The sequence below is a fragment of the Peromyscus maniculatus genome, chromosome 3 (genome assembly GCF_049852395.1).
Source record: "Peromyscus maniculatus bairdii isolate BWxNUB_F1_BW_parent chromosome 3, HU_Pman_BW_mat_3.1, whole genome shotgun sequence".
In the NCBI taxonomy this organism is placed as follows: domain Eukaryota; kingdom Metazoa; phylum Chordata; class Mammalia; order Rodentia; family Cricetidae; genus Peromyscus; species Peromyscus maniculatus.
Window position 1 is genome coordinate 142,437,578 of NC_134854.1, and position 27,640 is coordinate 142,465,217.

The 27,640-nt window shown below is 37.9% G+C and overlaps 1 protein-coding gene across 14 annotated transcripts in view; it reads right to left on the minus strand.

Annotated features, from left to right (window-relative positions):
* Window positions 1-27,640, minus strand: part of Wnk1 (WNK lysine deficient protein kinase 1) — a 143,300-nt gene that overhangs the window by 91,104 nt on the left and 24,556 nt on the right. For all 14 annotated transcript variants that reach the window (XM_076567793.1, XM_076567792.1, XM_076567791.1 and 11 more), the window contains exon 2: window positions 7,676-7,848. In XM_076567793.1, the coding sequence (XP_076423908.1) occupies window positions 7,676-7,848 (173 nt within the window). The remainder of the gene's footprint in view (window positions 1-7,675; window positions 7,849-27,640) is intronic.

Consider the following 27,640-nt stretch of genomic DNA (forward strand, 5'->3'; position numbering starts at 1 on the left):
ACTTATCAGAATGCAGACACATGTAGCATCCAGACACAACTGATACACATCTACAACATAAGTCCTGCACCTAAGGCTCAAGATCATTGTGGAAGAGGGGACAGAACAATTTTAAGAGTCAGAGAACAGGGAGTTGTGTGTTTTCTATAAATGTCAGAAGCTATACCCATAAAGTCTCTCTAACATGTCTGCTTAAACATGACCTGAACAAAAACATAAACATAAGCTAACATGAAAAGGAGAAAGTCTCAACCCTAAACAAAGACCTATAAGCAATTAAGAAATGCTGAATGGAAAAATTAGTCTTTCCCAGAAAAAGGACACCAATAGGTTATCAAATACAAAATGGTCAGCTCTGAAAAACATACACAGCAAGTAACATTATATAGACTGAGTAGATACTTATATACTTTGGAATATGTGTATTACACACACATACATATATATGTAACAACTGGAGAAGAGTGGGCCATGAATTTGAAAGAGAACCAAGGGAAGCAGGTACCATGGGAGGGCTTAGAGGGAGGAAATGGAGGGGGGAAATGACAAATACACAATTATAATCTCAAAAAAAAAATAAAATATTTAAGAAGGGGAGGAAGAGCTGAGTGATGGGGCTCACACCTTTAATTCTACCATGCTGGATGCAGAGCCCGGCCCGATCTAAGTTCCAGAACAGCCTAGTCTACAGAGAGAAACCCTGTTATAAAAAAACAAAAAGAAAAACGATGAGGGAGGGGGAGGAAAGAAGAAATTTCAGAAATTGGTCACAAAATAAAGCCCTCAATTCTGTATATTTTCTATCCAAATCTCCAATTAGTTAACTGATGAAGTATGTACATATGCAACAGAATCCACAGGATGACTAAATGAAGAGTATGGCATAAGAGTCTTTGTTATCTAATCACTAAAGAGAAAATATTGTTTGAGAAATGCATTGTGGTGCACATTTTATTTGTACATATGCAGAGTGAGGGAAGGAAAAGCATCTACTAATATTTTCATATTAGTACCTTTAAAGTACATGCAACTAGTTAATAAAATTTTGTGAAGGTCTATGAAATATACATGTAATATAAAAATCACAGTATAAAAACAAGTGTTAGCTAAGAAGCGTGTTTTGCATGAAAGTGTACAATATTAGCACTAAATTTGTAAAGAGTTGAGGATATAAATAAAATCTCCACAGTAATCATTTTTTTTTTAAATCCTACATATACAAGATTTGGATCTGTCAGAAAAACTAAGAGTAGAACTAAAATAAAACTTACATTTGGATGTAGCAATTAAATAAACTTAATAGCAAAGGCAAGTTGTTTTTAATTTTTTGTGTATTGGTGTTCTGACTACCTGTATGTCTGTACACCAATTGTGTGCCTGGTGTTCACACTGGCAGAAGAGGGTGTCTGATCATCTGAAGACTAGATAGTTTTTAGCCACCATGTGCTTCTGGGACTTGAACCAGGGTCCTCTAGAAGAGAACCCAATGCTCTTAACTGTTGAGCCATCTCTCAAGTCCCTAATTACTTTTAATTCTTAAAACCTGCTTTTAGAGCGGGACGGGGTGGCATACATCTTTAATCCCAGCACTCAGGAGGTAGAGGTAGACAGATCTCTGTGAGTTCAAAGCCAGCCTAGTCTACAAAGTGAGTTCCAGGACTAGCCAGGGCTGTTACATACAGAAACTCTATCTCAAAAAACAAAACAAACAAAAAACCTGTTTTAGGGGAGAGGTTGGGTGAATATAATCAAGATATGATCTATGAAATTATCTAAGAACTAATAAAAATATTATTTTAAAAAAACCAAACAAAAAAACCCTAAGTACTAGGAATGAGTTACCTGTTATTTGAGTTCATGGCCACTGTGATCCCACAGACCCCCTAAACATTACAGTCTATTGCCATTGTTCTTGGTTACCCTCCAGAAACTGGGGGCAAGACACTATTGCTGAAGACGTCACATAGTTGATTAATAGGACATAGAGAAATCAAGGCAGAAATTTCATCCCTACTGACAATTTTTCATAGTGCGGGAGGTGCTATGCATTCTACCAAAGAGGAAAAGTAATCAACCGTCCTACCCAGTTGAGAACCCTGTGAGCTACAAATAGGCCTAGTGTGGCACTTATGGGAGTAAGCAGGCACTTTATAATTGCATTTAAGATAGACCCCATGCCTGGTACTACCATGGCTACTAGGTCACAAGCCCTAAGGGGAAATCTACTACTATTATTCTATGAAATGGATACAGTATTAGAATGACTCCTAATGGCTTATGATTATACCCAATTCTAGTATATCTCTAATACTCATAAGAAAATGTTCTTCTTTTACAGCAGATAGTGATTAATACAGAGACTGACAACTGGACAAGATATAGAGAATTAGAGCCTACAGAGTGCTCGCCTTTAAATGGCACATCTATGTTATACCTCCTCCCTCTCTATGGATCAGGGATCATTGCTAAAGAGGAGGGTGAAAAGATTATAAGAACCAGAGATAGCAAAAGACTGCTACTAGACTATTTTTTCCCACACATAAGAGAATTCATAGCCGGTACTCTAAACCTGGTTAAAAGCCCATGGCTGGGAGGTTTTAGGATCTAAGGTAGTGGTTCTCAACCTTCCTAATGCTATAACCCTTTAATACAGTTCCTCAGGTTCTGATGACCCCAGACCATAAAATTATTTCATTGTTACTTCCTAACTGTAACTTTGCTGTTATGAATTATAATATAAATATCTCATATGCAGGATATCTGATATGTGAGCCCTGTGGGGGTCGAGTTGAGAATAACTGATAAGGAGACCTTATTACTGCTGTTGAACAAAGCTGGTATATCAAACTTCCTTCTAAATGTTTAAGTTTATACCCATAGACAAATGTTCTTCTTAGCCATAATTAGAGAAGGTTCTCTTTGCAATGAACAGAGGTAAATGCAGAAACTCACAGCTGCTCAAGTTTCTGAGAATAAACAATAGCTGAGTGTTCAATCCTGAACAGAACCTTTATAACATTCTTCCTAAATCTCAAGGAAAATTGTGGGGCAGAAAAAAAATGTAAGATCCAGATAGGGGTAAGGACTATGGGACTATCTTCCAGGCACTACTCCACCATTGCAATAATGACTTTACAGTAGCTTGCATGGGCCTGTCAACAGTCAATCATGGATTGGGGGACAGAGTTTCACAGGGTCCTCCCCCTTTGCTGAATTATTGATTACTGATTATGGGGGAATGTCATTGTCATTCAATTTTGTACCCACTAGTGAGTGCACCAGGCTCCAATGGACAATTCCAAACTCAAGCTCACACTGGTTAAACTTAACAAGTCACAAAACAATAAGGCATTAAAGCAGTGAAAAGACTTGAAAAAAGCCGGGCGTTGGTGGCGCACGCCTTTAATCCCAGCACTCGGGAGGCAGAGCCAGGCGGATCTCTGTGAGTTCGAGGCCAGCCTGGGCTACCAAGTGAGTTCCAGGAAAGGCACAAAGCTACACAGAGAAACCCTGTCTCGAAAAACCAAAAAAAAAAAAAAAAGACTTGAAAGGAGAAGGGGGAGTGACAGGAATTGGGAGGAGATTATTGGAGGAATGGAAGAATAATCAGAATAGATAATATTTATGTATGAAATTGTCAAAGAACAATTTTATTTTATTTTTTGAGACAGTGTCTTACTATATATCCCTGGCTGGCCTGGAATTCACTAGACAGACCAGCCTGGCCTCACAGAGACCTGTCTGTCTCTGTATCCTGAATACTGGGATATACAGGAGTGTATCATCAGCTCTTATGAAATTTTAATTTTAATGATTTGTTATTAGGTATAGATGTTCTCCAGCTCTTTCTCAATCGTGCCTGTCCTTTTCTTGATGGAGTCACATTTCTTTTTTATGTCATCTATTCATTCTCATTCCTGTTTGTATATTTACTTTCATCCTTACAAAAATACTTAATATATGATTACTTTCGGTATCGCCACAGTATCTTAATTTCCGGTTGTGTATGTTCATGATTTTTGGTGGATTAGTTATTTAACTGTGAAGTCACCTGTCTTAATTACTTTTCTATTGTCATAGCAAAATACCATGATCAAGGTAACATATTAAAAGAAAGCATTTAATTGGGCTTACAGTTTCAGAGAGTCCATGATGGTGGAGCAAAGAAATGGCAGCAGGAACAGCTGAGAGCTCTCACATCCTGATCCACAAGTAGCAGACAAGAGAAAAAGACTAGGAGTGATGCTAGTCTTATGAAAACTTAAGGCCTTCCCCCAATGACATACCTCCTCCAACAAGACCACACCTTTAATCCCTCCCAAACAATTCCATCAACTGAGAACCAAGTTATTTAAATGCAGGAGCCTAGGGGGGACCATTCTCATCCAAACTATCACATCACTTTCGAAAACTTGGCTACAGACAATATATCTTTTGGCCTGAGTTTCCTGCACTAACTAGGCAGTAGAGTTTATATATATATATATATATATACATATATATATATATATATATATATATATTTTTTTTTTTACACACACACACACACACACACACACACACACACATACACATTCTATAATATATGTGACAGGGACGAATATAAGGGACAGGCATCGATAGCAATTTGGAGAGGGAAATGGGGCAAGAAAGATAGCACTTCAGTATGTTTCAGAAATCCTACTTTCCATCTAGAGGGCAAAAGCTTTCTTGTAGTGTTTACTGATAGGAGTGCCACTTCACCCTTTTTATGGACAATTACATTTCTGACACAGGTTATGTTCTAACCCTTTTCTCTGATATCCAAGGCCTTTTTGTCACTGTGTGGATACCAAAAATAGTACCCACTTCCTCAAGCACGATATCTGGTACAACTCTGATTTATATTTTTTTTTTCTGGGGATTACTCTTTCCCCCACTGGGAGGGGGGCAGGCACTGAAGACATGGTTCAGTGGTTAAGAGCACTTGCTACTCACTCTTCCAGAGGACAGAGTTCGGTTCCTAGCACCCACTACAGCCTGTAACTGCCACCCTCTTCCCTCTTCCAAAGACTCCCACACACATATGGCATACACTCACTTAGATATACACATTTATACATGAAAAAAAATCATGAAAAGTTTTAATGGATTATTAATTTTATTTTATGTGTGTTTTTGCATGTGTATACATATGTGCACCACATGCATGTTTGGTGCCCACAGAGGTCAAATGGTATCAGATTCCCTGATCACAGATGTGAGCCACCATGTGAATGCTAGGAATCAAACAGGGGTCCTCTGCAAGAGGAACCTTAACCATTCGGTCATCACTCTAGCCCCATAAATCATTTTGCAAAGAATTAATAAACAGATAAATAAGCAAGACACAAGTAAACCATTGTAGTATGCTTTTAGGTATGTCTTACAGAATGCTGACAATCAACTAAGAATCTGAACCAGTGAAAAGAGATTATTTTAATCTTGAGATTAAAGATGTATATAGACACACAATTACCACACAATTTTCTTTAATCCATGAATATATTTATCAAGTTTCAGACACAGTGCTACAAAGTAATGTATGAGATGGCTCAGTGGTTAAGAGCACTGGCTGCTCTTCCAGGGGTCCTGAGTTCAATTCCCAGCAACCACATGGTGGCTCACAACCATCTATAATAAGATCTGGTGCCTCTTCTGGCCTGCAGGTATACATGCAAGCAGAACACTGTATACATAATAAATAAACAAATCTTTTAGCCCAGAGGTAGTGGTTCATGCCTTTAATCCCAGCACTTGAGAGGCAGAGGCAGGTAGATGGAAGAATAGGAAGAGTTGAAGACACTAGCTAAAAAAATTAATTTAGAAAATTCAAGGACACATTCAAATCAGTGACTATAATCAGGAGACAAAAACTATGTTCCAAAGACCTAATATATATCAGCTCAGTACTGTTTATTTGATAGAGACAGATAGTTCAGTGGGTAAAAGCTCCTGCCAACAAGCCTGGAGCTCCACCTCCCAGACCGGAAAGAGTCCCACAATTTATTTACCCTCTGACCTCTATATTCATACCATCATACACACGCATACATGCATACATACATACATACATGGAAGGAAAGAAGGGAGGAAGGAAGGAAGGAAGGAAGGAAGGAAGGAAGGAAGGAAGGAAGGAAGGAAGGTTAATTAAGTAAGTGTGCCAGGCCGGTGGTGGACTAAACCTTTAATCCCGGCACTAAAGTGTCAGAGGCAGGCAGATCTGTGAGTCTGAGGCCAGCCTGCAGCCTGGTCTACATAGTGAGTTTCAAGCCACCTAGCGCTACATAATGAGACCTTGTCTTAAACCACATCCACTCTCAAAATAAAATAAGAGGACAAATAACATATCACAGTAATTTTTAAAAATTCAATTACTTGGGAACTAGGCTAGAAAGATGGCTCAGTAGTTAAAAAGTTAAGAGGGCTTGTTGCTCTTCAAGAAGACCCAGAGTTCAGTTGCTAATACCCACATCCAGCAGCTTACAATTACATGTAACTCTAGCTCCAAGGGATCAGATATCCTCTTTTGGCCTCTGGAAACAGCCACACATGAGACAATCACTTAATATATATTTATTTCTCTCTCTCTCTCTCTCTCTCTCTCTCTCTCCCTCTCTCCCTCTCTCCCTCTCTCCCTCTCTCCCTCTCCCTCTCTCTCTCCTGCACTCAGGAAGCAAAGGCAGGCAGATTTTTGAGTTTGAAGCCACCCTGGTCTACAGAGCAAGTTCCGGACAGCCAGGACTACAGAGAGAAACCCTTTCTTAAAAAACAAAATAATAATAATAATAATAATAATTATTATTATTATTATTATTATTATCATCATCATTATTATAATAGAGAGCTGGAGATATGACCTAGCAGTTAAATGCTTACTGCTCTTGCAGAGGACCTAAGAAGTTTAGCTTCCAGCACCCATGTCATCTGGCTCACAACCACCTGTAACCTCCAGCTTCAGGGGATCAGACACCTTTCTTTGGCCTTGGTGGCATATATATACAAACCCACACATGTAATTTAAAATAAAATACATATTTAAAAAAATAAAATTTTAAACAAAAATTTAATTTCTCCATGACAAATTTATACCATGTACTTTACAATAGCTTCCTTTCTCAATACAATAAACAGATGCTCTTGACAAACCTGTGATTTTAATAATATACCCCATTTCTTCATCTAAAGCTCTTGGTATTTCTATATGTTATCTCTTTTTCTCAAGTGGATAACATGTCTAGCTATTTTGGTTTTAATTTTTAGAACTAAGAGAAATAAGACAGTAGCTAGTTGCATATATATAGTTAAAAATTAAATGTGATCAAATATTTAATATAGTTTAATCTCATTTTAACCACTAGAGGGCAACCTTGTCATTGATTTCTAATCCCTAAACTTCACACATATTAGAAATACAAATCAATATGACTTAAAATTAACTAGGTTTATTCAGCAGCAACCTCATTCCAATACTTGCTGTAAGTAATCACCATATCATCTTATATACAAGAGGATTTTGTGGGTAGGAAAAACACATGGTATCATGAAGGTAGAAAGGACTATCTCTGCCTTAGCAAGCTAAACAACAAAAGTATATCTAAAAAAACGAGATAATCTGGAAATTTTTGCTCATCTTTATAAATATTGATAGACTTACGTTTTAAGTGTTCCAGATGTCATTAGTTCAGTCACTAAAACAATGCATTTTTTCCCTTTTACTGTGGATTCCCAGGAGTCATAGAATCGAACAATGTTGGGATGTTGAAGACCCTTTAACATTTCTGCCTCTTCTTTGAATCTCTGCCTTTCGGACTTTGTTAACTTTCGATCCTAAAAGGAAAAAACAAAGTAATGTGATGTAAAACGATAAACATAAGTCACACAGATGCTAAATAAGCTGGGAATGATGGCTGCAATCTTAGCACTCTTGAGGCAGGAGGATGGCAAGTTAGAAAACCTGTCTAAAAAAATAAATAAATAAATAAAATGTGCTAATTTTGTATTAATTAATGATAAATAACATTAAAATTAAACAGAAACACTAATAACAGTCATTTTCATGCCCTATGGGTCTGAGAACAGACTACTACATATTTAAGAAATTTGGATTATAAAGTGATGCTTGACATTATTTATTATTAGTATCAATGTATGTCTAAAATATAATCTCATTTGCTACTTCCAAAATCAGCCAATAATTGTTAGAAATAGGCAAATAATGACATGGAATGGTCATGGGTTTCTGAAGGCAAAAAGATTAAGTAATCACTATAGTTCTATCTTTATACTAATTATAACTTTCTTTATGATTATACTGCATCATCCAACAAAACTTAACAGAATCAAGCAATCTAGGAAGTATGCTTTCATCATGTGTTTAAAGTTCCTGGTGCCATTACAGGAACTAATTTACTTACTACCTGAGATGAAGAATGGGAAAAGAATCCAGTTTATTTTTATACCTTAACAAGATCCATATACAAAATATGTTGATTGTTCTGTTTATTAAAATGGAAACTATCTCTAGCCACTCACTCTCATAATAGATACTTTAAAAAGCATTCCCAGCAAAACTAAAATGTGATTTAATATTACACATCTAATTTATAAAGTCCTCTGTGTTACGAGGGTGGCCCCTCCTTCTTACTCCCTACCCTTGAATGAACACTATCCTGAATTTAGATATGTAAGAATCATCTGGTTTTTACATTCTGTAAAAAATTTTGAACATACCACAATTTATACATTATCTACTCAGGAATCTTTAGTAAGCACTCCCTCATTTGTTGTTTCTCCAAAACCACAATTAAGGCTTCACTGTTAATCTTCTTGGGCTTGTATATATAACTATTTATAGGACACCAGGGTTTTTGTTTTGTTTTATTTAGACAGGATCTCTCTACACAACCCTGGCTGTTCTGGAATTAACTATATAGTCCAGTCTGGTCTTGAACTCACAAAAGATGTACCTGCCTCAGTCTCCTGAGTGCTGGGATTAAAGGCAAGAACAACCAAGCCCAGCAGGGCACTGTTTCTTGTAGGATTCACAAAGTTCTTTAAGATTTATAAACTTACAAGACTGGAGAGATGGCTCATCTGTTAAGACCAGTTATTGGTCTTGTAGAGGATCCAGGTTCAGTTCCCCAACACCAGCATGATAGAACACAACTATCTATGATTCCAGTACCAGGGAATCTAACACACCTTCTTCTGACCTCCTCTGGCACCAAGCATATATGTGGTGTACATACATACATACATGCATGCAGACAAAACACATTAAAAAAATCTAAAATCTTTTTAAAGATTTATAAATTTGCACAAAAATAAATGTTAATTTTCATTAACTTTGAATTAAAATAATTTTTTGTCATTGTTTGGTTTTTTGAGATAGGGATTCTCTGTTTAGCCCTGGCTGTCCTGGAACTGGCTCTCAAGCAGGCTGGGCTAGAACTCAAAGAGATCCAACTACCTCTGCCTCTCCAGTGCTAGGATTAAAGGCATGTGCCACTGCTGCCAGCTTAAAACTTACCATTTCATATTTATGAATGCAAACATGTAAGAGTATTCTGCATTACCTGTGATTATTACCACTGACAGACTTAATCAATTAACAAATGATTATAGGTATCCCAAAAAGACACTCAGATTAAAAACTACTTGGAAATCATGGTAGCTGTGAGATCTTGCACTAGATTGTAGTGTCCATTAATGATGTATACAATGCCACTTAAAAATAATACTTTGACAACTAAAACATAATTTCTTTTCTGCTCTTATATGCTTTTGCTATGGTCTAAATGATTCACATTGAAATCTTAACCTCCAAGATCTTAGGAGACAGGTGGTGACTTTACAGGGGGAGTGGGCACACACTTCAGGTAACAAGTTAATCTCTTTTGCCCCTTCCACCCTGTGAGTATGCAACAAGTTCTCTGAGGCACAGTAAGTATTCACCAGAAATGGAGACCTGCTAGCAATTTGACCTTGAACTTCCCAGTTATCTGAATTGTGAAATTTTTTCTCTTATTTATAAATTAATGCCACCTTAGCAGCCTAAGCAGTCTAGATACTATCTTGTGTCTGAAGGCTACCACTGCTACACATGCGGTAGTTATCTACCACACATCAACTTTGTCAATTGGTGAGTATAAAATCTTATCTTGTTGCTTACTTTATCAGTGTCATTAATATGCTTAAACAACCTCTTTTTACTTTCCTGAGAGGGTTTGGCATGTATTTCCAGATGACTTTGAACTTGCAGTCAGTCCTACCGCAGTCTCCCAAATGCTGGGATTATAGATGAGAAAAATCAATGCCCACTCTAATTGCACTTTTTTAAAAAAATAATAAATTTTCAAGTGTTTATGTTTAATTCAGGAAAACTGTCAATTACTCTCTCTCTCTCTCTGAAATAGCCTCCTCCCATGCTTTACTCTCTACAAGAGTTTATGTGTAGAAATGCATACATGTGTGCATGTGAGACTTACCTTTATTGTGAGGCTTTACCTCCATTGCGTTCTTTCGGTTCCTGATTCTCAGATATATCACTATCTTCACTAATTTTCTTTTCAGTTCTTACAACACATCTTCGCTTATTATCTTTTTTGTTACTATCATTATTAACTGAACTTTAGGGCTTAAGGGAGGCAAGGATACAAAAGACATGTGTCAGGGTCTCAGACTCTGTTCCAGATATAAGGGAGAGAAGAGCATAAACCAGATGCTTCCAAATAAAAATGCAAGTGAGTCTAAAATACAGATTGGGGAAGGAGCTAATACATGGACATCCATCAAAAATATAAAACACAGGTCAGGCTAGGATGGTGGTGGTATGCCTATAATGTCAGCACTTAAGATTGAGAGTGTGAGGTCAGACTGGGCTAATGATAACCTATTTCCCTCCAAAATACAAAACAAACCATCTCCAAACCAAAACAGAACAGCATTACAAGAAAAACTTTACAGGGTCAAGCAGTCAGACTCAAAAGTATCTATGGGGAAGTTTGAGAAAGGAAACAAGTCATGACTCCTATTCACTATTTATTCCTCCCACTAGTATCAAAAACAAGCCTAAGGGCCAGAGAGATGGCTCAGCTTATGGTAAATACACTTGCCCACAAGCCAGTACTTACATGGTGGAAGGAGTAAACTAACTCCTGAAAGATGTCCTCTGACTTTGAACTTACACTTACACACACACACACACACACACACACACACACACACACACACACACACACACACACACACACACTTAAACAAAGCTAAACTGGGAATGGTGGTACATACGAATAACCCAAGCATTTGTGAGGTTAAGTTCAGAGGAGGCCCAGCCTGTGCTACTAGTATGACAGACCCTAATTCAAAACAAAAGGACAAAAAAGCTAACAGAAAAGGGCCAGGTAGGTGGGAGTATGATCATACTAAAGAATTTATTAATAAGAGCTTTCTAGCCATCTCTTTGACCAACCCAATTCCTGGAGGAGAAATTCATCTTTCCTCATTTGGCAATGACCCTATACATTTGAATGAGTCATAATAATCAGTTTAATTACAACAGTCCCTCTAGCCTCCACTGCATTCCTGCTTCATGAGCAAGCATGTTTTCCCACATCCTCTTTGGAACTTCTTCCTCCTCAGAATTTTGCTCCCTCTCTAAATTTTCACTGTAAGACTGGCAAAAACATTATTTCAATAGGCTACCGAAGTAGTTCGGTAGGTAAAGCACTTGTCACCAGGTCTTTAATAACTTGTAACTCAATAATGGAAGACACTGGCTTCCACGAGTTTACCTTTCACCTCTACATACCACACACATATCCAAACTCCAACCAAAAAAAATTTTAAAGTAATACTTACAAAAGACCAAACTCTCTTTCACATCTTTTTGCACTTTATTTCAACTCCCCAGCCAAAGGTTGTGCCCCGTTATCCACAAAGTCACCTAATCTGTCCACTAGGGGTCATTACTGATGGTGACAGAATTATTATTACTGGTTATCTCTCAAAAGTATGAACTTTCCAGTCATGGCACAAGTCAAAGTAACTGAGGCTAAATGACTGAGGAAGGTGGTACTACTTCTCATTTAGTATTTGATTTCAGTGCATTTTCATCTCATATTAGGTCAAGTTTTTACTGTACCACCACCATGGCATCAGTATTTCATTTCGGTCTTTTTAACTCTTAAAAGATACTCAGGGGCTAAGTTAGGAGGACTGAGTTCAAGGCCAGTCTGATCTAAATAGTGAGATCTTATCTAAAACAAAAACAAAAATGTAAAAGGAAAAAAGTAGCGATGAGAGATGGAGAATCTGCCTATGTTACTCAGGCTAGTCTTGAATTCTGTCTTGCTTGAACTCCTAGCCACCAAAGTAGCAGGACTACAAGGGTATACAATTGCACCTGATTTAAATATACTTTATTACTAGACATGGTGGCTCATTACCTGTAATACCAGCACTTGGAAGGCTGAAGCAGGAAAATCATGAGTTTGAAACTAGTCTGGATTACAGATATATCTGGCTCCAAGGTAGTTTGAGCAATACAATGAAACTGTCGACAGACAGACAGACAGACAGACAGACAGACAGACAGACAGACACACACACACACACACACACCCCAAAAACAAACAAAGAAAACAAAACAAAACTAGATGCTCAATTCACAGTCACTTTTACCTGGGGTAGCAGGGATCTAATCTTGCCAAAGGTTGACTGCTGCCATTAGTTTTGCTAAATGATTTATGACACAAGATAATGAAGCTAATTTAAGCCCCAATTTGTCTGTTGAAATCCCATATATCCTAGGTTTCTGTGGACAAGTTCTAAGCTTACTTAGGTTTGGTGACTCAGAGATGGTATCAGTCCTGGCTGTGACTCTTATGCAATGAGCCTAAATCTGAATCTTGCCTGTATGTGACTGCATGTACCCGGCTATAATTCTAAGGATGTACTTTCTTCAGCTTACATGCAACAAGTTTGCCTCTTAGTCTGATTTTCTCCTCATTCATTCTCATTCTGTAGCTTCTTTCAATATGCCTTTACCACTGGGTGATGGAAGTCTTATGGGAAGAAGCAGGGATGATTTCTCTTACCTAAAAGATCTTCAAACTCACCTCCCCATTTCCAGAAACTCCTCTTACCCTAACCCCTAGCCCTGGCTCTATTTGGACTGCTTTTGACTTCCCAATAGGCACAAAAACCAACAGCCCCTTTTTAAGTTAGGTCTCCAAAAGAAAACTTCAGCTGCATTACTCAGAATACGAGGGAAATTGGTGATTTGAGCAGGTATCTTCACACAATCTGAACCAACAATGGGAACAATAGGTGGCAATGCAAAGAATTCCCTATTAGGATGCATTCTAAATAACTGGAATAAATTTAAATTGGGCATACTAACAAAGAAAAAGCTTTTGCCATATGGCTACAATATCAACCAGGAAACTAGGAAACCTCAATCTGCAATGACTCATTAAACTATGATGCTATTATTACAACTAGACTATTTTGTAAAAATTTAAGAAAATGGCAAGCGCATCTCATGTCTTCATCTTAATGGCCTGCTATGGGATCTAAAGCTAAGACATGACTGCTGGGTACGACTACCTCATATACTGGGAGCAAACACTGCCATCTTAGAATATCCTCTTCTAATAGCACTTATGGTATGGTCCTTCTACTAAACATGTCTGAATTCATAAACTCTAAGGGGGAAACTCCAACGATTTCATGAACTGTTTTTAATTCAGAGACACAAGGAACAGCAAGTCTTTATCAAAATAATACCAATTTTTATCACTTTTGGAGAGTTCAAAGACCATAAAATCTGTTAGTACTCTTATCTATCAGCCAAACAAAAGAAATTGTGTCCTCTGTAAGACATGCCAGATGCGAATGAAGGAACCATTAGAGTACAGTCTCCTTCTCTGACAGATCTGGTTCTACGTAGTAGAAAACATTATTCTCATCATAAATTTATAGAGGAATTTTTTAAAATTCACTTATTTGATTGACAGGATTTACAGATCTTACTGTCATTTTTTTTCCAGTAGAGAAAAACAACAAAGGATTTGAGGGCAACTTAGCAGCATGCAGATGTCACAGTAATGTTTCCAATCTTGGTATTTACCAAGTTGGAAAATTCTACCCTAGACATCTTTATTGGAAATGCCAGAAAGGTAACCAAGATCAGAAAAGAGGTGACCATATTATTTGCCTTATTATAGAAGGAATGAATAAAAAGGCATGTAACACCAGTCTGTTAATTATGACAAAGATTGTGAAATTACTTAAAACAAGGAGAAAATTCTGTCCTCTTTCCTGGATTGCTGCTTGAGGACCTTAAAAAGTACACTAATGCTAGCCCTGAGTCATCAGAAGGAAAGGCATTCCTAGATAACTATTTTTAACTCTATCTGCCCCAGATATCACAGAAGCTTATAAGGCCAAAATGGGCCCCAAAGGCAAACAGATACGTAGAGATTTTGGAATCATTAATAATAGAGATAAGGATAAAAGAAGCAGAAAGGAGGCCAGACGGTGGTGGCTCATGCTTTTAATCCCAGCACTCGGGAGGCAGAAGCAGGTGGATCTCTGAGTTTGAGGCCAGCCTGGTTTCAGGACAGCCAGAGCTACAGAGAAACCTGTCTCGAAAAAAACAAACAAACAAACAAACAAAAAAAGGGTGGGGTGGGTGGGGGAGAAAGGTCCACAGAAGTAAACTAAAGGCTGAATGGCTAGCTGCTGCTGTGAACCCTGTACCACTCTAGGGATGCCCACCAATAGAAAATAATAAGGTATCAGGGAGGTCCTGGCTAAAGCTATCACCTAGCCAAGCCCCTGGAAATCCATATATGGAAATGAAAGGGACACTGGAAAAGAAAACATCGATTTGCAAGAAAGAGACCAACAATTCCCGTACTGGAAAAGAGAATGTCTCCAGCTCTGAAACAAGTACAAAGACAGAAAAAAATCTTGGGAGCCAAAAGACTGCAGATCTTTACTCAAAAACCCAGCCTCCAGCGAGCAAAGAATTTCAGAACAATTAATTGCTTAAGGCTCTTCTTGCTTGCTTTTCAGCTATAAAACTAAGTTTCTAGGAATCTCACCAGAAACTCCATTTACAGAGAAAGGATATGTACTAAACTCCTTGTGCAACTCTAGTGGTTTCTGGTTTTACCTTATCAGATTATAACTCTGCTCAAGGCATTTCTAGAGCCATCCTATAATCTGACTTCCTGAGGGAAAACAAACACCCACGAAGGTTTTCTAGCAACTTTCTGAGATGTTAAACTTTTGAGCCACCAAGCTGGTACACAAGACAATTAATTGTGACACTCTTAAGAAGCCCATCTGCATCTGGATATATCTTACTTTCTGTGACTCGGAGAAGCCCACACCCATGCTCTGAGGGGAATGTCTTTCTTTTTCTCCTAACACTTATGCTTCGCTCTTATTAAAATATCTTGGTGGGGTTTTTTGTTTTGTTTTGTTTTTGGAGACAGGGTTTTTCCTCTGTGTAGCTTTGGAGCTTTTACTGAAACTCACTCTGTAGCCCAGGCTGGCCTCGAACTCACAGATATCCGCCTGCTACTGCCTCTTGAGTGCTGGGATTAAAGGCATGCACCACCACCGACCAGCTTTATTAAAGTATCTTTAAGGTGCCAGTGGTGGTGGCGCACACCTTTAATCCCAGCACTTGGGAGGCAGAGCCAGGCGGATCTCTGTGAGTTCAAGATCAGTCTGGTCTAGAGAGTGAATTCCAGGAAAGGCGCAAAGCTACACAGAGAAACCCCAAATATATATATTATATATACATACATACATACATATATATATATGTATATGTATACATATAAATCTTTAAGGCAAGCAAGATGGGTGAGTGGGTAAGACACTTGTCATATAAGCTGCAGTTCATTCCTTAGAACCCACAGAAAAGCAGAACCAACTCCAAAGTTTGTTCTCTGACCTTGATGTGCATGCAGTGACATATGTGCATATATGCACACACTCCCATATACACACATACTTTATTTTAAAGAAATAACAATAAACTCTTCAGTTCTGCTTATCATATCAGCTAGGCCTGGAATTCTTTTCTGCATCAAAACTAAGAAGCACAGCTGAACCGAAGTCAAGGTCCTTTAAAAGGTTAGGGGAACTCTGCTGAGGGTGACATCATAGAGCTAGGTCTCTGTGTCCTCACCACTGATAGTTCCAGAGGAAACTGGGGTTACCTCAAGTTCTGGTGCCCCAAGACAACTCAAGGGACCAAAAGTCCTCTCCTTTCCCTATAGAACAGCTAATCATCACCACCATATCAAACAATTCTGAAAGTACCTTGAGAAACAAAATTAAACTGAACCTACTTGTAAGCCAAGTTAACCTCAAATATGTCTTTAAGAAAAAGGCCACGTTGAACCTGCAGTGGTAGTACATGCTTGTAATCCTAGAACCACAGGAGTCTGAGATAGGATTATGAATGAGACCAGCCTAGGTTACTAATGAGACTCTATCTCAAAAACACAAACTAGGATTAGAGAGAAGGCTCAGTAGATAAGAATGATTACTACTTTCTTCCAGAGGACCAAAGTTTGGATCCCAGAACTCAACAAAGGAAGGCTCACTATTTCTTGTTAACTCCAATCCCATGAGTTACTCTAATTTTTTTATTGACTCATAAACTTCATCTTTCTGAAAAATACAATACCAATGCTTAGTACAATGTACCTGACTTCAGTTCACTGTTCTACAGAAATGTTGTCATTTAGAAAGCCCACAAGGTCTCAACTATACACAAAGAAGTACAAGTAACTCATCAAAACAATCATCCATCACGACCAAGTAGGATTCATCCCAGGGATGCAAGGATGGTTCAACATACGGAAATCAGTCAATGTAATACACCATATAAACAAACTGAAAGAAAAAAACCACATGATCATCTCCCTAGATGCTGAAAAAGCCTTTGACAAAATCCAACACCCCTTCATGATAAAGGTCTTAGAAAGAATAGGAATACAAGGAACATTTCTAAACATAATAAAAGCAATTTATAGCAAGCCAACAGCAAACATCAAATTAAATGGAGAGAAACTCAAAGCGATACCACTAAATTCAGGAACAAGACAAGGCTGTCCACTCTTCCCATATTTATTCAATATAGTACTAGAAGTTCTAGCTAGAGCAATAAGACAACAAAAGGAGATCAAAGGGATACAAATTGGCAAGAAAGAAGTCAAACTTTCACTATTTGCAGATGATATGATAGTATACATAAGTGACCCCAAAAACTCTACCAGGGAACTTCTACAGCTGATAAACTCCTTCAGTAAAGTGGCAGGATACAAGATCAACTCAAAAAAAATCAGTAGCCCTCCTATACACAAATGATAAAAGGGCTGAGAAAGAAGTCAGAGAAACATCACCCTTTACAATAGCCACAAATAATATAAAATACCTTGGGATAACACTAACTAAACAAGTGAAAGACCTTTTTGATAAGAACTTTAAATCTCTAAAGAAAGAAATTGAAGAAGATATCAGAAAATGGAAGGATCTCCCATGCTCATGGATAGGTAGGATTAACATAGTAAAAATGGCAATCTTACCAAAAGCAATCTACAGATTCAATGCAATCCCCATCAAAATCCCAACACAATTCTCCACAGACTTGGAAAGAAAAATACTCAACTTTATATGGAAAAACAAAAGACCCAGGATAGCTAAAAGAATCCTATACGATAAAGCAACCCTTGGAGGCATCACCATCCCGGACCTCAAACTCTACTATAGAGCTATAGTAATAAAAACAGCTTGGTACTGGTATAAAAACCGACATACGGACCAATGGAATCGAATTGAAGACCCTGACATTAATCCATGCACATATGAACACCTGGTTTTTGACAAAGGAGCCAAAACTATACAATGGAACAAAGAAAGTATCTTCAACAAATGGTGCTGGCATAACTGGATGTCAATATGTAAAAGATTACAAATAGATCCATATCTGTCACCATGCACAAAACTCAAGTCCAAGTGGATCAAAGACCTAAACATAAATCCAGTTACACTAAACTTAATAGAAAAGAAGATAGGAAGCACTCTTGAACGCATTGGCACTGGAGACCATTTCCTAAATAAAACACCGACAGCACAGACCCTGAGCACAACCATTAATAAATGGGACCTCTCAAAACTGAGAAGCTTTTGCAGGGCAAAAGACACAGTCAATAAGACAAAAAGACAGCCAACAGATTGGGAAAAGATCTTCACCAACCCCACATCTGACAGAGGATTGATCTCCACAATATATAAAGAACTCAAGAAACTAGACATCAAAGCACTGAACAGTCCAATTAAAAAATGGGCTAAAGAGCTAAACAGAGAATTCACAAAACAAGAACTACAAATGGCTGAAAGACATTTAAAGAAATGCTCAACATCCTTAATCATCAGAGAAATGCAAATCAAAACGACTCTGAGATACCACCTTACACCTGTTAGAATGGCTAAGATCAAAAACACCAATGACAACCAATGTTGGAGAGGATGTGGAGCAAAGGGAACACTCCTCCACTGTTGGTGGGAATGTAAACTTGTACAACCACTGTGGAAATCAGTATGGCGGTTTCTCAGAAAATTAGGAATCGAACTACCTCAAGACCCAGCCATCCCACTCTTGGGCATATACCCAAAGAATGCTAATACATACCATAAAGATACATGCTCAGCTATGTTCATAGCAGCACTATTTGTAATAGCCAGAACCTGGAAACAACCTAGATGCCCATCAACGGAAGAATGGATGAAAAAAATGTGGTACATATACACAATGGAGTACTACTCAGCAGAGAAAAACAATGAAAGCATGAAATTTGCAGGCAAATGGATGGAACTAGAAAAAATCATCCTGAGTGAGGTAACCCAAACCCAGAAAGACAATTATGGTATGTACTCACTCATTGGTGGATTCTAGATATAAAATGAACAATCAGACCACAACCCATAGAACCATAGAGGCTATATATATAGCATGGAGGTCCCTAGGACGACTGTGGCATATAATAAATTTCAGTTTTACTCAATTATTGAAAAAAAATAGCCAAATGAATGGAAACACATGAACTATGAACCAAAGGCTGAGGGGCTCCCAGCTGGATCAGGCCCTCTGAATAGGTGAGACAGTTGATTGGCTTGATCAGTTTGGGAGGCATCTAGGCAGCGGGACCAAGTCCTGTGCTCATTCCATGAGTTGGCTGTGTGAAACCAGGAACTTATGCAGGGACACTTGGCTTAGTCTGGGAGGAAGGGACTGGACCTCCCTGGACTGAGTCTACCAAGTTGATCACAGTCCTCGGGGGAGGACTTGTCCTGGAGGAGGTGGGAATGGAGGGTGGGCTGGGGGTAAGGGGAGGGCGTGGGAGGGGGGAGAATAGGGGAACCCATGGCTGATATGTAGAACTGAATGGTATTGTAAAATAAAAAATATATATCACACAAAAAAAAAAAAGTACAAGTAACTAAGGAATACCCAAGAGTAGGAGAAATAGTCTCTGCCAGGAAAGAACACACCAACTGGTTATCTAATATCAAATGTTCAGCCCTGCAAACATACATACAAGTAGCATTATACAGACTGAGTAGGTTATATTTAGGAATATATGTATATACATATATGCACATATTAACAAATAAAAAAGGCTATGGATCTGAAAGAGCAAGGAGGGGTATATAAGAGGGTTTGGAGGGAGGGGGAAGAAGGGAGTAATGTAATTATATTATATTCTCAAAAATAAAGCACATTTTAAAAATTGTTTCACTAAAAATAAGTAAAGAAAAGCAAGATATGTGAGTAGGTTAAAAGTGTTTGCCATGCAACCTGGTAATCTGAATGCAATCCCCCAGACTCCCACAATGGAAGGAGAACTGTCTCCCACAAGTTGTCCTCTGGCCGCCACCCTTGTGCTATGGCACAAGTCCCACAGAACACTAGTCTCCCTCTTCCCACTACAAAATAAATAAATTCAATTTACAAAACTTTTTTTAAAAAAATTCAGTTGTTTTTATCCTCTAACTGGACATCTCTCTGCTTCTGTTTCTTTTTATATCAACCTCATCCATTTAGGAGCCTTTTACTGGCTCCAGAAAAGTTCAAGACCAATTCACAATTGAAACAGTAAAACTGGCTTTTATTAATTAAAATTGAACCTTTGCAAACCTATAATCCATATCTCAAAAAAATATTTAGTCCTCAGGTCCTTTTAATTTCTATGGTTTTTTATATTTGGTAATATTTGAAGTCTTACTACAAAATTAAGATCCCCCCTATGATAATTCTACATATCAAAAGAAGGGTGACATGTCTGGAATCCTTTGATTAAAAAAAAAATTAGGTCAATACTAGAGTCCTCCCTCCTTATCACTGTGCACCACACTGACTAAGCAAAAACCTGAGCATCTATTCCATCTTTAAAAAATAAGTACCACTAATTGATGTTAAGTATTGTGGTAAAAATTAATTTCAGGCAGGTAATAGAAGTCTGAAGCAACTAAAGTTGCTTCTAATTATTAAAGTTCTCTAATTATTATTTAGAGAAAATTTTAGGAAATCCATCAGTATTTTAAATTAAGTCATAATTATTTAAGTGGAATATTCTCTGAGTACACTGTATAATAGCAATTTTAAATGACAGACATATTAACTATAGGAATTTTATACTTTATTTTATGTTCATGTGTTTGTGCCTGTGTGTATGTATGTGAAGAGGGCATCAGATACCACAGAGTTATAGATATTTCTGAACTGCCATGTGGGTACTGGCAACCCAACCCAGGTCCTTTGAAAGAACAGAAAGTGCTCTTAGAACTGAGACATCTCCCCAGTTCCTATTTTATTCTTCTTGATAATATCAAAAGAGATTAGAGGCTTAAGGAGTGGGTAAATAACTACTAAGAAGTAAAATGATTCACACACACACACACGTATGCAACTTTCCAAAAAAATTGCACTGAGATACAATAGGAAAAATCACCCCTAAATTTGTTGTGGCCAAACCTACAGATTAAATTCTAGTGCAGATTTTCTTATAACCTTCCAATGTAGTATCCCTAGGATGAAACTGGGTCTACCCCACAGAAAAAGTTATTTGCATTAGCTGAACTTTTCTCAATAGGTAAAATATATGCTGATTACAGGGGGAGAGGTACAATGTCCCTTGCATCTCATGGAATCCTCTAAGAATTAAACTGAAATCATACCAGTTTCCACAATTTTTTTTTAATTATCCATTAAAATATAGTCTGGTTTTGCTCTTCTGTCAGCCCCTCCTCACTATAGCTTATCTTTATTTTCACTCTATTTATTGCAACAGTAGAAAAATCTACTTACAAGGATACCACTTTCTCAATTCAGATGTGCACTAATTCATAGGTTCTATTCACACTAAGCACCCTCCACTTAAATCTCCAAATATGGACCACAAATGTGTAAGTTGGGGCCTAAATCATTTCTCTACACCTCTCTTTGTTGAGGGGGGAAAAGGCACCCACATAAAATCCTATACCACTATCTAAAACATGGCTTACAAAAAGCTTTAGGTTAATAATTAAATGTGACAGAAATATAAAATAACCGAACCCCCCCCCAAAAGGAACTATTTCTACTTAAAAACTGCAAACTATTTTTTACTAAATGACTTACAGTATTCAATACCCTAGACACTGCCATAAATTTGGCAAGTAGTGGTGGCAGTGGTGGCGGTGGTGGCGGCGGCGGTATGTGTATAAGTGAAACAGCTGAGGTCAATGTGAAGACAACTAACCAAAAGGGCTGAACTTGAGCTTCTCATGTAGGGCCTAGTACTACTGCAACTTCCTAAAGAAAGCAGTCAAGCTGAAAAGGGGACCAAGAAAAGAGAAGACAGATGGGAATTAAATGGAAAATTTCTTCAGCATCAAATGCCACACATGAGGTAAAAATAAACAACTTTTTTTTGGGTAAAACAACTGATTAAAAACTCACAAGGTGTTACTAGCACTGAACCTGAAGGTCATGCAAAAAATTGTCAGCACAGGGGGGTAAATGCAGTGGTGGCAGATACTGCAAAGCTAGTATTCACTGAACCTGATATTCAAAGCTGTTTTCATTTTGTTTGGGGTGATGGCAGGGGGGAAAAATCAAGAAAATAGGGTGTAAACACGATGTGTTAGGTTTCAGAATGCATGATGCAGCACTGACTTAAGGAACTAGAACAAATGAGGCAGAACTCAGAGCTACATACCAGGGATCCCAACATTAAGTAGGATGCGACAAGAGCAAAGAGTTCATGCCAGCATGAGCTGCACAGCCAAGACTCTCAAAAAAACAAAAGGAGTCAAGAGGAATCATCTGCTTTTAGAGTATATAAAATATGTTATAAAAGATGATAGGGATAGGACCAAAGAACTTACAGAAATTAAAGATAAACTCACAAGTGGAGTTTGCCAAAATAGCCCAAATAGAATGTCAGGGGAGAGACTAGAGAGGGTAGGTGACAGCAATCACAAAATTTCCACCACACAAATAAAATACTTCTCAGAAAAAAAGAAAACAGAAAAATCAAGTAGAAGTTCTCCAATTGAAACATTTCTCAAGGAAAAAACACATATTTACAAGACTCTATTTACCAAACCAGAACAGATGGCAGAGAAAAGTTAAGACCAAAATGAAAAGTCTAAAGAAAAGAAAGAAGCATTCATTATTCATTTAAGTAGTTTCCAAAGCAAAATATGTCCAGAAGAAAAAAAAATACCAGGGCAGTTTCCTTCCTCCTTTCTCTATGTGCAGGTGGAGGCCTAGGAACAACACTGGGAGCTGTTCCTCAGGAGCATTCCTACCTACCTTCTTCATTATTATTTTGAGACAAAGTCTCTCACTAGTCTGGAACTAGCCAAATAGCTAGGCAGGCTGGCTGGCTGGCTAGAGAGTCCCAGGGACCCACTTGTCTTTCTTTGCCTTCCCAGCACTGGCATTATAAGCATGCACCATCATACCTGGCTTTTCCTTTTTTTTTTTTTTTTTAAAGAAAAACCTGGGTTCTAAGGATCACACTCAGGCCCTAAAGCATTTTACAACCTGAGCTATCTCCCCAGCATGATAGCAGAATGTTAAGGAAGAAAAGTGAAATTACAGAATCCTATACAAAATTGGCTTTTAAAAGTACTTGCACTGAGCAGTAGTGGCACAGGCCTTTTATCCCAGCACTTGGGAGGCAGAGGCAGGAGGATCGCTGTGAGTTTGAGGCCAGCCTGGTCTGTAGAGTGAGTTCCAGGACATCCAGGGCTACACAGAGAAACCCAGTCTCAACCTGCCCCATCAAGTGCTTTCATGTGAAAATACACTCAAAGTTTATCATATATGCATATTTCTCTTATTAGCAAGACAGCAGATATACTAATAGTTTAAGAATTACATTTAATAAATACCTATAAATACTAAATATATTTAAATTCTTTTTTCATTTTTAAAGGGATTCAGGAACAGATCTACAAAGGGGGGGACAACAACAAAAGACAATTTGTGTAGCAAACAGTATATAGTTCAGGTTCAGGAGAACAGAAAAGTCGCAAAAATCCCTATGATGATATTTTATCTGTGTACCCCAATAAAGTTTATCTGAGGATCAGAGGAAAAAGCCAGCCGCTATAGTAAACATAGAGGTTTTTATGATTAAAGGCAATTGTTAACACATGCCTTTAATCTTATCACTTGGAAGGCAGAGATCCGTCTGTATCTCTGTGAGTTCAAGGCCACACTAGGAACAGAACCAGGCATGATAGTACATACCTTTAATCCCAGCACTAACCATAAAGGTCAGGAGGTCTGTACAGACAGGAAGTGACAGAGCTGGGCAGGAAGAGGAAATGACATAGCTGGGCAGAGAGAGAATATGAGATGACAGAAAAGAAAGGCATATAGGCATGAGTAAACAGGAAGTAGGTCTCTTTAGAAGAGGATCTCCAAGTAGTAAGAACGTGGCTGGCTTCTTTCTGCTTTTCTGATCTCTCAGCTTTTTACCCCAATATCTGGCTCGGGGTTTTTAATTAATAAGACCATTTAGCAATTCGTCTACAAATCCCAGAGAAATTGGATATGGTATGAAAGAAATTAAAAATAAAAAAAAAAATGAGGTAATCTGAAGCAAATAAATCAGAAAGTAATATAAAAAAGAATTTCATACTACTTGGCTCAATGATGTCAAGTAGTCATATTTAACATCAAATGATAATATCAAAACACGAAAGACAATGTTTAATACTATAACAGAAGGTAGACAGAAAAATTAAAGGGGAGGAGGGTAGAATTCTTCATCTTTATAAAACAGTGAAACTGCCTATATCTGATGGAAGAATGAATAAATAAAAGTATAGCAAAGGTAGGTTACCTAAAGTTAAAACTGAAACTAAGTCATATCTCATTAATTTGGGTATCACTATTAGGATACTTTTGTTTTGTTTTTTGAGATAAGGTTTCTCTGTGTAGCCTTGCCTGGGTATTCTGAAACAAGCTATATAGACCAGGTTAGCCTCAAACTCACAGAGACAAACCTGCCTGTTATCCTGTCTTTAACTAGGGGCAGTCTAAGCATAAGAGGTGAGCATGTAGGTGACCCCAGGTGTTGATTATCAGACACTTTCCACTTTTTATCTGACAGGGTCTCTCATTAGCCTGTAACTTTGCCACATAGCCAGAACTGCAAGTGTTCAGGAATGTGCTAGTCTCTACTTCCCATCTTGCTTCCACTGGGATTACAGGCACACACCATTGTGCTCAGCCTTTCAGTGCATTCTAGAGATCCAAACTGAGATCCTCAGACTTGCAGAGCAAACATCAAACTAAGTGTTCTCCCCAACCCTTTACTATACTACATTTACCACAATATTTTAATATACAACTTTCCTTCAAGATAAATCTTTTCATAAAACTTTTATTTATGGTTAAAAGGAAATGTTGTATTACTACCCTGACTGAAAACCTCCAACTTATATATTGTACTTACCTTATATAGAAATCATAAAACTGAAAATGTCACTAAACTCTAACTAAAGCATATGCAACCTTTATTTGAATACAATATCCATCTAGAAATGAGAATATAGCTTTAAAAAAATCAACTGTGGTGGTAATAGACAATCAACATTAGAACACCCACATATAGCAAAGATTCTTAAAGAAAAAATGTTTATTTTTAAATGAATATTCATTTATTGGGTATGCCAAGAAAAGCAATAGGGACACAGCTGGGGTACTGGCTACTTCAAAATAAAGCTCAGAAGCGAGGCATGGGTGGCACTTGCCTTTAATCCCAGTACTAGCAAGACAGAGGAAGGAGGAGAATCTCTGTGAGTCTGAGGATAGCCAGGGCTACACAGTAAGACCCTGTCTCAAATAGGTAGGTAGGTAGGTAGGTAGGTAGGTAGGTAGGTAGGTAGGTAGGTAGGTAGGTAGATGCCCACTCAGGATTGTTTGAGTATGTAATTTTTTAAATGTGTATATATGTGTGCGTATACAGATGAGTGCACGTGCCCTTGTAACCAGGTGTTGAATCTCCTGGAACTGGAGTTACAGGGAGTTGTAAGCTGCCTAGATGTGGGTACTATAAGAAATAAATTGTAATGGCCCATTTTTGGTATAAGGAGCCCTTATTGTTTTTATTAGAGTTACAGACAAGCAGGAAGCACCAAGACTCTCTTCCCTAGCTGTGTAGCTAGGGCCTGCTTATCTCAGAACTTTTGAGAGTTGAAAAGTTACCAGTAGTCTGCTACATGATCAGAAAATCTCAATTTGGCGCAGTCTCAAGCCCTAAATTATTCATTAGATAAAGCTTTGCTGCCTAAACCAATAGGAAAGGTGTGGTGATATTTTGTTTGTGCTCCAACAAATAAAGCTTTCCTGGAGATCAGAGTGAGGAGCTAGCCACTTGAGGCCAGGCAGTGGCCTTTAATCCCAGCACTCTGGAAGCAGAGGCAGATGAATCTCTGAGTTTGAGGCAACCCTGGGCTACACAAGATTGATCCAGTCTAAAAGGAAAACAGAGCCAGGCAGTGTGGCACACACACACAGCCCTTGGGATCTCACTTCTTTAATCCCAGCACTAGAGAGGTGGAGATAGGAAGTGATATAAGGTTGGGTGGAGAGAGGAATATAAGGCAGGAGGAGATAGGAGCTCAGTTCCCTTTCAGTCTGAGGATTCCTAGAAGAAAGAAGTCTTTCTTTCTAGTGGCTGGCTGCTCTGCTTCTCTGATCTTTCAGCTTTCACCCTGATACCTGACTCTGGGTTTTTATTTTTAAGACCAATTAGAATTCGCACTACATCAGAGCTATATTAAGTCCCAGCCAATGGGAAAAAAGAGGACAGGAATTGCTCGTGGTCAGGGATCAAAAAACCACTTTCTTGCCGGGCAGTGGTGGTGCACAGCTTTAATCCCAGCACTCGAGAGGCAGAGCCAGATGGATCTCTATGAATTCGAGGCCAGCCTGGGCTACCAAGTGAGTTCCAGGAAAGGCGCAAAGCTACACAGAGAAACCCTGTCTCGAAAAACAAACAAACAAAAAAAAAACCCACTTTCTTATGTCATCTCAGCACACCAGCCATTTTTGCTTTTTCTCTATACTGGAGTCCTTTCCTGCAGAATGGTAGATTAAAAACCATACACCTCCCCTCAAAAAAAAAATTAACTGGAAACAAAACTTGAAAAGCAAAGAAAATGTTTGCTAACCATATCTCTGAAAAAAGATTTCTGTGTGGTCTATATTAAAAACTTTTATAACTACAATAAAAACACAAATAATCCAACTTAAAATAACATGGGCAAAAGACCTGAAGAGAGTTACAAATGATCATTAGCATGAGACAAATACAAATCAAAACCACAATAAGATACCACTTTGCAACCATGTCATGGTGTAAAAGACTCAAAAAACTGGAAAAATTTTTTCCAGTGAGCACTAAGTTCCAGTTGGATGTGTTTAAGAGGTTCCAAGATGCTATTTAATGCACATTTGGGTGACTAGTGATAACAATAATATATATCCATTTCAAAAGGACTGTAAAAACATATCTGTAAAGAAATGATAAATGCTTGATGAGATAAATATGCTTAGCCTCATTTAAATATTATATAATCTATATATTAAAACATACAGTACTCCAATCAATATTTAATTTTTCTATTTTTAGTTATTAGTTGAAGAAACAAAGTCAAGAGCTGAGACAATTAGGAGAACCAACAAGTCTCCTTTTATAATTTCTAGACTTTCTATCCCATCCAACTTTATTATAAGCTATGATTTACAAAGTTCTTCCAAAAGCATCTAAAATTTTATTTTGGTATGTTGGTTACTTTAGAACCATAGGGGGGGAAAAGACTTGGTTTACTAAATTCATTAATCAATTATTTTATTAATTGGTAACAATTATTGTGAGACTATGAAGATTTTATTGTCTGCATTTAGAGAACTGGTAAATGCTACATTTAGAGACATATACTACATATTTATTTCTTGAGTTTTTAAATTTTAACAGTAGCCACCCTGGCTAAGGGGGGTTCATATGCAGTCCATTTAATGCTT